The 14,287-nt window shown below is 34.0% G+C and overlaps 1 protein-coding gene across 1 annotated transcript; it reads right to left on the minus strand.

The window, feature by feature from the left end:
- Window positions 1–305: 305 nt before the first annotated feature.
- LOC309482414 (uncharacterized protein) lies at window positions 306–13,892 on the minus strand. The gene is made up of 10 exons (XM_082147760.1): window positions 13,063–13,892; window positions 12,800–12,911; window positions 12,578–12,704; window positions 8,693–8,721; window positions 7,728–7,831; window positions 7,412–7,526; window positions 7,131–7,319; window positions 6,803–6,931; window positions 4,058–6,369; window positions 306–2,353 (listed from the first exon to the last, which is right to left on the minus strand). The coding sequence occupies exons 1-9, from the start codon at window positions 13,130–13,132 to the stop codon at window positions 6,333–6,335; spliced, it is 912 nt and encodes a 303-aa protein (XP_082003886.1). The 5' UTR covers window positions 13,133–13,892; the 3' UTR covers window positions 306–2,353; window positions 4,058–6,332.
- Window positions 13,893–14,287: the final 395 nt, after the last annotated feature.

Below are 14,287 nucleotides of genomic sequence, written 5' to 3' on the forward strand. Positions count from 1 at the left end.
ATGAAATAATAAAAAAATTTGAGTGAACTAAAATAACGCAACAGGTCTCCATTAGAGCACAAGTTGAATGAACTATAGCCTACCTTTATACATAAATTTGTCATGCATTTTTGAACATTTTCATATATCTTAAAAAACAATAAGTAACTATAAACATAGTATATAGTCACCTTTTTCGAATCCATAGTCATCAAATCTCACATCTATATTATATATATATATATATGTGTGTGTGTGTGTGTGTGTGTGTGTATATTATGTAATTACATATATGTAATATTTTAAGAGATCACTGAGAACACAATGAGCTCAAAGAAGGCAAATAGACAATCTGAAACTTTATCTGTTGCTGGTGTTACTGCAAAAAAAAAGTATACATTATAATATATTTCAAAATATGAATTATTAAATTTTTGTGCATTTTATTTTATTTTCCTTTTCCGATTTGTTTAGCCTCTGGGAAAATGCACCTGTAGGCTATAGAAGGAAACTCTGAGGTGAGCCATGGCCTGTCACTGTTCGAAAATGCCGAAGTGTTGCAACTTGACTGAAAAGGCCATCCAAAGCCAGAGCCGTCACAATGAACCAAGCTGCAAATCAAAACCATCTGGGCCTGTTGTGTCAACAGCTGTGGGTCTGAAGCAGTGGCACACACTTAGAACACTTGCCATTTCCCAGCCTGCAGACCGGCAACAGTCTGCATATATACATCACTTCAGTGCATTTTTCTTCTTGTGCCATTATTTGAACACGCACACACTTGATGTTTTAGGCTTGAAAAAAGTGAGAAAATTATCAAACAATATAATTGATATAATGAAGATATTTTGATTCATTTAAATATAATTTCATGCAGTATTCATATTACCATTGGTACCATTTCAGAACAGCTCTCTTAGACATTGATGATTCCATGAAGAACCGTTAACATTCATGGAACCTTAATTCCATTCTACAAACGGTGCTTTATAGTGGGAAAAGTGGTTCTTTAGTTTATTCAAATATAAAATACTGAAAGGTTGTTTGGCTTTTCTATGACATCACGGCAAAAATCCCATTTGGAACCTTTAATTCTAACTAAAAAGAGTGTATTACATCATCATATTCTCTAGATTTCATCTCCACGTAACTCCATAGACCCCAGGAATTAGGGTTGTGATGCATTTCTCATTTTTACCCTGAAGGAAGCTATTTAAAATATGCTGTTAAGACTCTTTTATTTGCAGTATAATTTTTTCAGGGTGGTCAAGACAACCCAACCGCTGAAGCATATAGAGGTCTGAGGGTTGTTAGGTGCATGAGCTAATGTATAGCCTGCACTGTGGATATGTGTTCCTGCTTTATTTCTTGCCCTTGGGATAAAGAAAAAAAATGACAACAGCCAATCGATTTCAGTTCAGGCTGTTTTAACATTTTAAGTACACTTGCACTTTTTGCGTAATGATATCGTGTCAGTCTTTGGAGGCTAAAGCAATTCCGCTAGTGAAAAGATAGTAAGAAAAGATTTAGATCCATTTTTAAGCTTAAACAGGAACTAGTCGTTGGACATTTCGCTATAAATATTCATAAGGGTGACCCCCCCTCCCCCATCCCAAGGTCAGTCATTTTACTGTCAGGTCACCATAGCAACAGGGTATTCTAGGCGAATGGGGTTAATATAAAATCTTTCTTTTGTGACATCAGCTGTAAAAGTGTAACGTGAAATGGTAAAAAGTCATTCATGTTTGTTGAAGTGCATTTTGTATTCCACGTGGTTTTAGAAATCAGGACACCAAAGAAATATCAAATGCACCGTAATAATGGGACGTGTTATAGTCTTCCATCTGGAGGGACAGGAGTGGCTTTGGGCAAAATATTAATGATTGCTTCATATCTCATTTTTTATATTCTAGCCCTTCTGGGAAAAGGGAAGGGGGAAGTGGAGATGCATGTACAAAATATTTTGGAGCTATAGCTTTTGTCCACCAAGGAACAAACAACTGTTTATGTATTTAGAATATGATAGTCTGTCATTTTGTCAAAAATGTCTGTTTTATAATTCCCTTAATGCTTGTTTTTCAATTTTTTCCCTGAATTATGAGATATCCATGGATGAAGAAAAAGATAGACAATTAATCCAGGAATTTATTTAGTGTCATTTTTTTGCATTTTGGCTGTCAAGTCTGAATACAACACATTTCAAATCCATTTGTCTGCAATAGAAAAAAGACACAGGCTGGCATCAGTGTTTGTGACCACCTGTCTGGTCTCATGTCTTATCTGCTACATCAAAGCGGTCTCGTTCAGTTGGTCTTCTGCTCGACTCAGCTCTTGGCTGCTGATTGTTTTGGAAAGAAATATTCAATTTGCAGCTCTGTGACAGACAAATAAAAAAAGCACAAGTCTCCTTTCAGTTGCTCTGTAAGAAAAGAATATTGAAGCTTAGGCCAAAATTGCATTAACCAACTGCTAAAGCAACCTCAACAAATAATATAACATAATATAATATAATATAATTAGTGCTATCAAAATTAGCACGTTAACGTATGCGATTTAATTTTTTCAGTTTAAGGCATTAAAAATGTTTCATGCAATTAACGCAGCATCTGTTTTTTTTCTGTCATCCTTTGGCTATAGTTACATTATATGATCACACTCTTATTAATGCAAATGCTTTTAAGCCATTCAAGCTCAACAAGACTAAAGAGAACGGGTCAGAATTGAGTTGAGCTTGAACAAACAATAACACAATTGCCAAAATGCCAGTTTTGTCGAGTATTCTCATAAGAGCAGTATTAAATGAGTTAAACAAAGTCTTAAATTAATGTAAAGAGTTGTGGGAAAATGAGATGCATGTGACAGCGCGTCAGATCTGCATCATGATCTTAAAGTGACAGCAGCCTAATAAACCAGTTGCTGTGATGTTTTTCATCCATGTTAATCAAAGAACAAAGGTAACAGAGAAAATTGTTGCTTTAATAAGGAATAATCTATATTTAATTTATAATTTATGCAGTTAAGACTGTAAAGTGTTTGATAAATTAATTCAATTTCTGTATATTTCATACCTGAAAGATGGGCATTTAAAGGGATAGTTCACTTTGAAATTATTTTTTGGTATGTTTTAGCTTACCTCAAGGGCATCCAAGATGTAGGTGTCTTTTTTTCCGCAGTAGTTTCAATTTTGATATTTTTAGGTCAACCCTTTCTTGTCTGTCAGTCATATAATGCAGGTCTATGGTCACCACCTCAAAGAGCATGCACAGAGAAGTCCAAATTAAAACAATTCCCCGTCGTCCAAATTAAACAATTCCCCATCGTAAGTACACATTGATGGCCTAAGACATCTAGTGTGTATATATCTATGCACCAGTCTGCGTACACGTCAGATCAGATCACTTGGACATGGCTGTGTATAAGAGGTAAAAACGATATAAATACTGTTCGTTTTCTCACACAAACCGCTCGTTTCGTGTCTTAGGCCATCAGTGTGTACTTACGATGGGGAATTGTTTCATTTGGACGATGGGGAATTGTTTTAATTTGGACTCTGTGCATGCTCTTTGAGGTGGTGACCATAGACCTGCATTATATGACTGACAGACAAGAACGGTTTGACCTAAAAATATCAAAATTGAAACTACTGCGGGAAAAAAGACACCTACATCTTGGATGCCCTTGAGGTAAGCAAACATACCAAAAATTTATTTCAAAGTGAACTATCCCTTTAATATGGGCAGTAAATATGACATTTATTATAAACTTATTATTATAAACCTTTTTTAAAGCCTAATAAATGTTGAAATTGATAGCTTTCAATTATACTGTAATGTTGAATGTCTGTCATTAATAAAAAAATTCAATAAAATCTATTTCATAGAGACATTAGTAGCAATATATCCGTGATGGCCTTCATTCATAAAAAGATGCCATTACAACAAATATTTTAAATATACTGTTTCTAAGTTGTTTCTACATGAATTTGGATAGTATGTGAAATTGTTTTGCCTTTCACATCAATGAATTGCATTAGAATGGTCATGTAATGGAGGCCACTAGTGGTCAGAGAGGCACTGACCGGCTCCAATGAGAATGTGGGACCTGAAGACAGACTGAATGAGCAGAGCATGGCATGATGAGAGAAGAACGATCTGTCTGGAAGCTCTGGAAGAAGTTCTTTGAGAGGACTGAAGGGAATAGAGAAATCCAAGAGCTTCAGCTACACAATGAAGAATCAAAAGGAGCAGATTTAGAGGATGACTCACTTTGAAGGATGACAAAGACTTACAGTATATATCATTTATTTAAAAGACCATATATTACTCACAATTTGCTTGTTTGTTTGCAAAACATTTTTTTTCTGTAATTTTGAATCGACAGGTTGTCAAAAGAGAAATGTGTTTTTTGTTTCCAGATGGTGCAGTTACAGCATCTAACAGCAGGGGCAAACAGGACCATGCTAACCCACTGAACCCCTATGAAATATGAAGTTCAAGCTGTCTTGACGAAAACCAAAAAAGAAAAAAAGGAACAGAAATCAAATATAACAAAGAAAAATCACGGAAGAAATTAAAAGAGACAAACTAAGAGTGATATGAGAGAACAAGCTAGTATTAAGAGAAAACAAAGGCAAAGAACAACAAATATGATGTGGTTTAATTGTTAAAATTAAATGAACAATTATTCTAGTCCATGTGGCTATAGAGAGTGAAGAATAAAATCTGATTGAATACAAGTCAAGTAGGAGAATAAGAGAAAAGAAATCTTACTATTTCTTGAGCATGCCTGAAGAAAAGATGAAATAAAAGGGGAGGGTTAACATGTCAGACACCCACAGATTCACACAGTAGTAACAATCAACCTCACAAATGTTGCTGACAGCCTCAGTGTGCTTCTGAATTAGCTATCATTAGTGAATCAAAAGAGCCGTTTAGTGGAATATATTTGCTTTGTTTGATGCACAGTGCTGGATATAGTTTGTAGCTTTTATTAAATGATACACATAGATAGAATATGTCACATTGAGATGGCCTGCAAAGGCTGAAAATCCTTTCTCAAAAAAAAAAAGAAGAAAGCATTGCAGAAATGCAAGACAAATCGAGGAAGGAAAAAGAACAGTTTCTTCCTCTCAGTGATGTTATATTATAAACTAACCAACATGCCTGAACATGTTGTCCTCTTCATTTGTGTATTATACATATATTTATTTATTGTAACAACATGTTCTTCCCTGCTATACTCATCCTGTTTGCTAGTGGCATTGTACTGTATATGGTGTATGTCATTGTGCATTTTGCTGTTCATTAACATTGAATTTTAAGTTATGCTGCACTGTACATTGTGTTTACACACACAAAAAAAATACTTCATAAGTAATCATATATGGTTTATATGATTTAAAGGTGCAGTAAGAGATTTCTGAGAAACATTGTTGAACGTGGATTGGAACGAGCACCCCAACACACTTGTAGCCAATCAGAAGTAGGGGGCGTGTCCTCTCATGATGAAATCGAGCAAGAGGCAGATTTGAAGAAAGACTGTAGAAAGAGAGATGGCTGAGAGACATTGCAAAAGAGAAAAAGTCAGAGGAATATCACTGGAAAAAGAATGGTTATGATCAGGCAAGAGCTTTAGGACCTGTGTTCATATTAGAAAAGCCTTCCAGCGCTGAAGAGACCTAAGCGGGAAGGCCTGAAAACGGTCGCTGAGGTTGTGTTGTTTCAGCTCCATACACAAGTTATAGGTTTTGCTGTGTTTCACAGAATCAATATTAATAATGCAGTTATGGTAGCTATTGTAACAGGACAGTTTTGAGTGTTATTGTTTGTCTGGAGCTGGTGTGCTGCTCGTGACAACAAATATTCTTCTGTAGTGTGTTTATTTTTTGTTCTTCTTTGTCATTCATTCATAATCTTCTAATTATTTTTTGTGAAGCATTATTTTGCTTCGCTCCACCTATGATAAAGGGACATCCACTCTTGCATTGTGTGATCAACAGAGCAATGAAGGGAAGGATGTGTTTGTTTGATTTGATTTCAAATATCAACAGTGTTTTTTAGAAATTTCTTACTGCAGCTTTTCCATACTTATTTGCAATACTTCAGTGTCCTAGTGTTTGCATGCTTCAGTTTCAGAAATTCCCTACAGTCCAAGCAAATTACGATACTTTTGGTAACATAAGGTAATGTCATATAGCATTCAGGTGCCATGCAAAAACGATATAATTATATATTTACATAATATCATTTATTATATATTTATTCATGGAACTTTTACCTGCTGAAACAGGTTAAAGTAGCCTCCTTGGTCTTTTATGTCTCATAATACTGTAGATACTGTATGAAGTTCACTAGTTATTCTCTTTCTGGCTGCATGCAGAAGTAAGCAGACCTATAAGGAACAGAGGAAAGAAAGCCCATTGATAGTATATAATAAAGATATGGATTTATTTTTGTATTCAATATGGAACCCCTTGTTCTCTAAGTACTCCCAACTTTCTTTATACTTTTCAAATGTCACAAATGTCAAAGCTGTTATTACTCTTTGAGGTGGACTACAGCGGACTCTGGTGCCATTCTTTAGGAGGGAAAGAGAGATGTCATTTGAACCACCATCGCTAAGGCTTTGGATTAGTTTGAGGTGCCCAGCCAACATTTTCAACTAAAAGGATTTTGGCTTGAATATGCTGTCAATACGGCAAGAGCCTGGAATCACTGAATTTCACTGAATTTCACTGAATCGACTGAAAACATTCACAAGGTACAAATAGTTTGTAAGAGACAGGAAAATGGAATTTGGTTCATTTATTTAGGTTTTTACTTACTCAGTATTTGGATTTGCTTGTGTTGTGTCAAAATCTAACCAGTCATTTGAGTCTGTGAGGTGGACTAGAGTTGTTTCCTCTGGTCGCTGGAGTGGGGCAGTTTCTGACGTCCTGATCGACTCTGTTTTCCTTTCAAAATAGAAAAGAGATGTAATTTTTACAATGCCTTCTAAGGCACTAACACTGCAACAGTGTTAGTTGCAAATATTGAAAGAAGGCCTTTGAAATTACCCAATGTTTTATATGATCACAAGTTCTGCTCAGTCAGTATTTATTTATTTTTTGTATGAAAAAAAAAAAAAAAAGCATTTTATAAAAAGCTATTTACTTTGCTATTCTGTCCACTTTAGAACTGGCGACTGCCGTCTCAGGTCTGGCCCATATTTCAATTGGACGAGCAGTCATAATGTTTTCCACGGTGTCTTTCAATTTGCGAGCGTCCACCAACTTCTTCAGTCTCTTAACCCATCTCTCTGTTGGGTCAGCACAGATCTCCCTTTGAGCTTTTATGATGAAACTGAATTTTTAAAGAGAAGATTGTTCACAGTTTCACATAAATGATCCACAATTGCGATTAATTTTAATTAGTGCATTTAGAAAGTTACTCACACGATACCACTCCTGTAACACTCAGGATTTGTAATATAATATCTCTCAACCTGCTTTACTGGGATTCTTACATTGGAAAAAGAAAAGCAGCACCCGAGATCTGGAAATATGTTGACTGCAGAAATTATATAAATGAAAAATACAATGTAATTAACATTGTGTTCAAAAAGTTCAATATAAAACAGTGAATGAATGAGATCCATTTAATGATCAAGAAAATGCCTCATAAATATATATATTAAATTGTTAGCAGTTGATTATCCAGACATTCCTAAAGAAAAAGAAAGAAATATAGAAAAAGATGCATATTCACCACGAGCCAGTGGGCAGAAAGTGAAGAGCACAAGACAGATGAAGTTACAGCGAGGCCTCATGTTCGGGTCTTTGGTCGGTCGATGATCAGATTTTGATGTCCAGCTGCTGTATCAGTGGCTGATCGTCTTGTGTATGATCACCTCACTATACAAACTGTTGTGTCTAGAATAAGTGACACGCATAGAGGAAAACCATGATGTGGTCTGCAGAGTACTTCCTGTTGTAGCATTTCCCAATGCTGTGAATGTTCAAAATGTCTTTAAATTTATGAACACGTACACAGGTTTCAGGTGAAATGCATGGTGGACATTGATATCTGTGGCTCAATGCAGGAAATGTTGAGCTCCGTTGGTCAAAAGTGGTTGAAGTGTTTAGTTGCAAAGCTCCTCTGTACTTAAACACAATCTTTTATCACACTATTTTAAGTAAAACTTATAACTTAAAACTTTTTACTTTGTAAAAATGACCACTTGATCGCCAAATTCCACACAATGTTTTTTATTTTTTTTAAATTGCCCAAAAAAAAAAAAAAAAAAAAAAAAAAATCCTTATTGTCTATTTCAAGAAACATTTCCAGTACACTCCTCACAATCCAAACAACTAGAAGTGCCAACGAAGACCCATAAAGCATTAAAAGGCCATACTGTAATTTAACACATACAAGTTAACATTTGCTCTATATGATAAATATAATGGATCAAATTCAAGGAAAAAATATATTCTCATCAGGTTAAACATTTGCTCTGGTGAATAAAAAAAAAAAAGTAGCTAAATATGATTTGAATATACAATAAGAATTTGCATAATGAAATTCATCAGGTCAATGCAGCAGTTTTTATAAAATAAAATACAAATATTTATGCTGATACTTAAACATTCTGACCATTTCAATTGTGTGTATATTACATTTTATTTCATCCTATAAACTTCAGATTAAAACTCCTGTATGTTCTAGAGGGCATGCACATGTTGAACTTCTGTAACTTCTCTTTAGTCTGCATTCATAAGAAAAATCATGAGATAAAAGACACATATAGAGACAGTAAGTGAACAAAAAGCAAGAAGACAAGCTGATGAAGATGCAGTAAAGCCTCATGTTCAAGTCTGTGGTCTTGCTGTGTGTTGTCGCTAGCTAGTTCTCATGATCATCTCACTGAGGTGGTACATGCATGTGTCTATGGGCCTGTTTTTCTATATTACACATGCCATCGGGGGGTTGGAGAAACCATAATGTGGTCTATAAATACTTTCTTTTTTGTACATAATGTCCTCTGCATAAAATGTCCTCGGCTCTAAAGCATATCCTTGCTAAACTGTATGCAAAATTAGCATTCGTAGGAGTAATATCGTAGTACAGGTACATTGAAAATTATATGTAAAACATACCCAGATATACTGTTCATCTATAAATATATTTCACGTGAAATGGCATTTGTGGGCTAATACTGCACACAAGTGCACTAGAAGAGACGTCTGTTTTCTTTTTGACTTTTACATTTTATATGAAATGAACCTTGTTGAATTCATGCCACGTGAAATGTAGTGTTGGAGGCAAAGCATTAGAAAGTTAATAAAGTGCCTGTGTGTTTCTCAAGATTAACAGTACACATTCCATTCCTGTTAGTCATTATTGTAATTTATTTTTAATAATGGTTCTTATTATCAATGTTGAAAACAGTTTGTATTGCTTAAAATTTTGTGGACACAAATTCAAATGAACCACATTTATTTGAAATAGAAATCTTTTGTAATATTATAAATGTCTTTATTATCATTTTTATTAATTAAATATGTTCTTGCTGAATAAATATATTAATGTCTTTTTTTTTAAAACCGTAACTTTTGAATGGTAATATATCACTGTTTCCACAAAAATAAAGCAGTAAAAACTGTATTCAACATTGATAATAATAAGAAAATGTTCCCTCTGAAGGATCATGTGATAGGCTACTGAGGAGTAATGATGCTGAAAACTGAGCTTACCTATTACAGGAATAAATTAGGCCTACATTTTAAAATATATTCAAATAGAAAACAGTTCTTTTAAATAGTACTTACAATATAACACAATATAATACTGTTTTTATTGTATTTTTCATCAAATAAATTCGGCTTGGTGAAAATAAGAGACTTCTTTAAAAACATCGTTTTTTACTCTTCATTTTTCTAAACTTTTGACCTGCAGTGTACATCAATGTGCTTCATAAGAGTTGTGATAGAATGGCGCCCTCTAGTGGTCAGAAGGAGCGACCGGCCGACAGGCCTTGTGTATGGACTCCAAATAAAGAAGAGAAAGAGAGAAGGCAACTGAATGAGCAGCACAACATACTGAGGAGAGAAGACTGGTCTGTCTGATGGAAAATAACTGAACATTCTCTGTGAATGGAACATGAAAAAATAATAACGCATCAGCATCAAACAAGAACAGCAAAATGAGGTTGCACATGAAAAAAAAGAAGATACAATTGCAACTAAATAAATGAAATAATGAAGTGCAATGAAGAGAGATTAAGAGTTTGCAAAAAATGTAAAGAAAATGTTTTTGTTGAAACTGGAAAAGAACAGCAAAACGATAAATACAAAATATAACAAAATAGGAAAATGAAAAAAAAGAATGTATCAGCATCAAACAAGAAAAGCAAAATGATGATCTAGTCCATTTAAAGTTTGCACATGAAAAAAATAAAATAAAATTGCAACTAAATAAATGAAATAATGAAGTGCAATGAAGAGAGATTTAGAGTTTGCAAAAGATGTTTGTTTTTTTACTGGCAAAGAACAGCATAAAGATAAATACAAAATAAAATAATAGAACAGGAAAGTAAAAAAAATATTTTGGATATCAGGCTAAAGTTAAAATAAAGAACGTTTGTTTAAAAGGCAGTTAAACAAAAGCTGAGAGAAATAAAGAGAAGAACAAAGGAAAACAGAAGCACGGCAAGTCAGGAAGGAGGATATAATATATATATTATATATAGCCTACTGATATAAAGAACAGTAACAGTATTGATAATGAATGAATGAATGAATGAAAGTAAGGACAGATAAAATGGTTCATGTTTGTGCAACAATGTCAAAAGCCCGTATATAAGACGGGAAAAAAGTCAAACAGCCACAGTTTCACACAGTGGTAACAGCCAACCACACAAATGCTGCCAACATGCTCATGAAATGATGATCAGCGAATCAAAAGAGTCAAAGGGAAACTAAGCTTTAAACGGGAACTTATGCTTGTTTAATCCAGATTTCTTGCTTTATCTTATTTAGTTCACATGAAGTAGTAACTATCCATATCACACACTCTCGTCTCTCTCTCACACACACAACACACACTTGTGTATTTGTGTCTATAATTTAAATACCAATATATTATAATATAATATTTAATAGAAATTGCTCCTCATTGCAATGTTTCCACAAAATAGAGTGGTTTAGGTTAACAAAAAGTTTGCAGTAAGTCTTAGAATTAATAATAATAATAATAATAACAACAACAATTATTGCATGGTGTCCAGTGCAGTGGACAGATGTATTTTTTAGTAAACTACAACACATGTGAATACATTTGCTTCAGCTGTTTCATGTTTAATCTGTTTAAAGGTAATGGAACACAATTAAAATGTAAAACATTTGCTACAAAATGCCAAGAGAATATTACAAAAATGTTATTCAAGAATTAATTTTGGCATTGACATTTCCATAGCAGAGAGAAGCACATTAATATTAAGGCATGTGTCAAATCATTTTAGGGCCCTTGGAAAGATTTGCCTGCAAAAGACAGTGTAATTGTATGGTAACATGATTTATATATAAAAGAGTTCAGATGCAAAAGCCTCTAAGTGCCATCTGAAATTTTCTTCTAGAATGACCATTTTTTATCAAGCTCGTATATTTAAGTTCAGTAATGTCACTTAAATGGCAATGAAGATTATCTATTAATTGTCATTAAAGTGACATTACTGAACTTATATTTAAGTTCAGTAATGTCACTTTAATGACAATTAATAGATAATCTTCATTGCCATTTAAGTTCACATTTAAGTTTTTAACTTTTTGTTAAAAACAGATGGCACTTAGAGGCTTTTGCATCTGAACTCTTCATATATATATAAAAAAATTCCATTAAAAACGGGAACATAAAAAAAAGTGGTATAGATCAATTTAAGTCTAATTTTGAATGATATTTTTGTGTAATTTAAATTAGCCTATGCGTGATTCAGGTAACAAAACATGTGCATCATTTAAATAACACAAAAATATTCATAATGCATCTGTACCACCTTTTTTATAGTGCTGTTTTTATGAATTACTCTTTTCTCAATAGTTATTTATTGGATCTGTACAATAAAACTAGTTAAGTAAATAAGCCCGAGTAATTATACCAAAAACATTTTTGCTCTATTATTCGATATGATTGAATCCAAATAATTTCTGAGGATTAGATCAAGTGCATTTTAATATATTTTACAGTACAGTAAATATTACAATACAGACTACACATTATTACTACTATCAATATTCACATTGCTGGTATGATTATGGATATTATTAAACTATAGTTAATATTTTTTTCAGTAAAATATTTTTTTCTTCAAAAAAAAAAAAAAGAGACAAAAATCCAGTGTTTCTCAATATTCTTTATTTGTGTAGAGTAATGTTACAATTCAAACAGATTCACATCAAATTGTTAGCTTAAATGTTTGAATATATATATCACAATCTTCATAACTGATTAAAAGTATTAAGGTGCATAAACACTTTTTTTTTTCTTTTTTTTTTTTATACGTACAAACAGTTCAGAAACTGTTCAAAGCAATAGTTAAAAAAGAGAAGAGCGTTCACATCTCAGGCTCTTTCCCCAGAGCTGATCTCTGACACGACGTCTTTTGTCGTGCGAGTGTCCATCACATTCCTCAGTTTGTGAACCCATTTCTCCATCGGGTCGGCACAGATCTCCCCATGATTTTTTGTGACGATACTGGATTTTCAAAGAGAACATGGTTAATGATTTCACAAAGTATTTACAATAGCTATTCATTTTAAATAAATTAAGACATTACTAAAAATACTTACATGATACCAGTCCTTGAACACTCAAGATGTGTGGTATGAATACTCACAACCTGCTTTACTGGGATTCTTACATTGGAAAAAGAAAAGCAGCACTTATCGGGACCTTGGCTGACTGCAGGAAGAAATAGAGATGAAAAAAAACAAAACATTAAATTGATATTGCATTTAAAATTTTTTTATAAATCAAGATAATACTTCACAATCATGCATAACACTGTGAATATTGTTTATCAAGTCATTAAAAAAATGAGAAAAAGACCCACATTGACTGCGAGCCAGTGAGCAGCAGGCGAAGAGCACAAGACAGGCGATGAAGATGCAGTGCGGTCTCATGTTTAATCTGTGGTCGGTCGATGATCAGATCTTGATGTGCTGGTTTCTTTATCAGCGGCTAATCGTCTCGAAGATGATAATCTCACTGATGTTATCCGCTTTATATAGGGGTGAGATTGTACTTTCCACTATACAAACCTGTAGGGGTTCTGGCCAACGGGGAACAAGTGACATCACATGCACGGGGGAAAACCGTGATGTGGTCTGCAGAGGTAGTACTTCCTGTTGTACCCTTCCCCAATTCTGTGAATCTAGTCTAAATTGCTGACAAAGGTAACCTATGAAATTAGGTTTGAGTTTGTCAGCAATTTTGAGTTTGTCATTTTTTCTCTTTCTTTCTTTTCCACCGAAAGCATTGAAAATGTCTTTACATTCAGGACGGACCCTCATTAGGACCCCCATTTGCATATGCATATGCAATTTCAGGTTGCATCTTCTCAAGAAGATGCCCCATGTTCTTAAGTGCAGAGCGATGCAAGAAAAGTCCCTTTCTGCAAATGCATGGTGGAAAATGAGTCTGGGGCTCAATGCAGGAAATAATGAGCTCTCGTTATCGGTGAAGGTGGAAAAGTGGTTGGGCTGAAAGTGTTTCGTGTGGTTAACAGATCTGCACACAGTGTGATCTGAACAGTTAATATCAGCAGTTACTCACTTGGTTCATACCACACACATAATGCTTTATCACGATTTGTTATCATGTTTGCAATCAATTTAACCACAGACATATGAAAAAGTCATATTGTGTAACATTTTTCTTTCCCAATACTGTTCGTTTCTTCCTATGATTTTTCAAATAGTTTGTTTCATACCTTTTGTTTTTCACATGTCCTATTCTGGGCAGTATGTGTCCTCTTTATTACTCCTCTTTTTATTGACTGAACATTACATCACCTCCTCGAACACCATTGCACTTTATCTTTGTGTATACCTGTTTCAATCATGCATTAACATGAAGTGAGAAATTCCATCAAAGAATAACAGATGTCAGTATCTCCATTAAGTCTCACATACCTCGTTCACCAGTAAGTATTTCTCTGCGTGAAATCTAAGACGGAAGTCTGAAGAGATAAAATGAATAATAATTAGTTACAGAGTGTGTTTCAAACCATAGCATCACCACAACAATACTAAACACTATGTAGTCAGTTTTGAAGA

The sequence above is a fragment of the Leuciscus leuciscus genome (genome assembly GCF_965113295.1).
Source record: "Leuciscus leuciscus genome assembly, chromosome: 19".
NCBI classification, from domain to species: domain Eukaryota; kingdom Metazoa; phylum Chordata; class Actinopteri; order Cypriniformes; family Leuciscidae; genus Leuciscus; species Leuciscus leuciscus.

Bases quoted from the DNA above. Each gene is read 5' to 3' on its own strand.
- LOC309482414 (XM_082147760.1), bottom strand. From the start codon at position 13,132: ATGAGACCGCACTGCATCTTCATCGCCTGTCTTGTGCTCTTCGCCTGC. The intron at 12,912-13,062 runs GTGGGTCTTTTT...TTCTTCCTGCAG, and splicing joins CTCACTGGCTCGCAGTCAAT to TCAGCCAAGGTCCCGATAAG. The intron at 7,832-8,692 runs GTGCATGCCCTC...CCACTGATACAG, and splicing joins AAGTTACAGAAGTTCAACAT to CAGCTGGACATCAAAATCTG.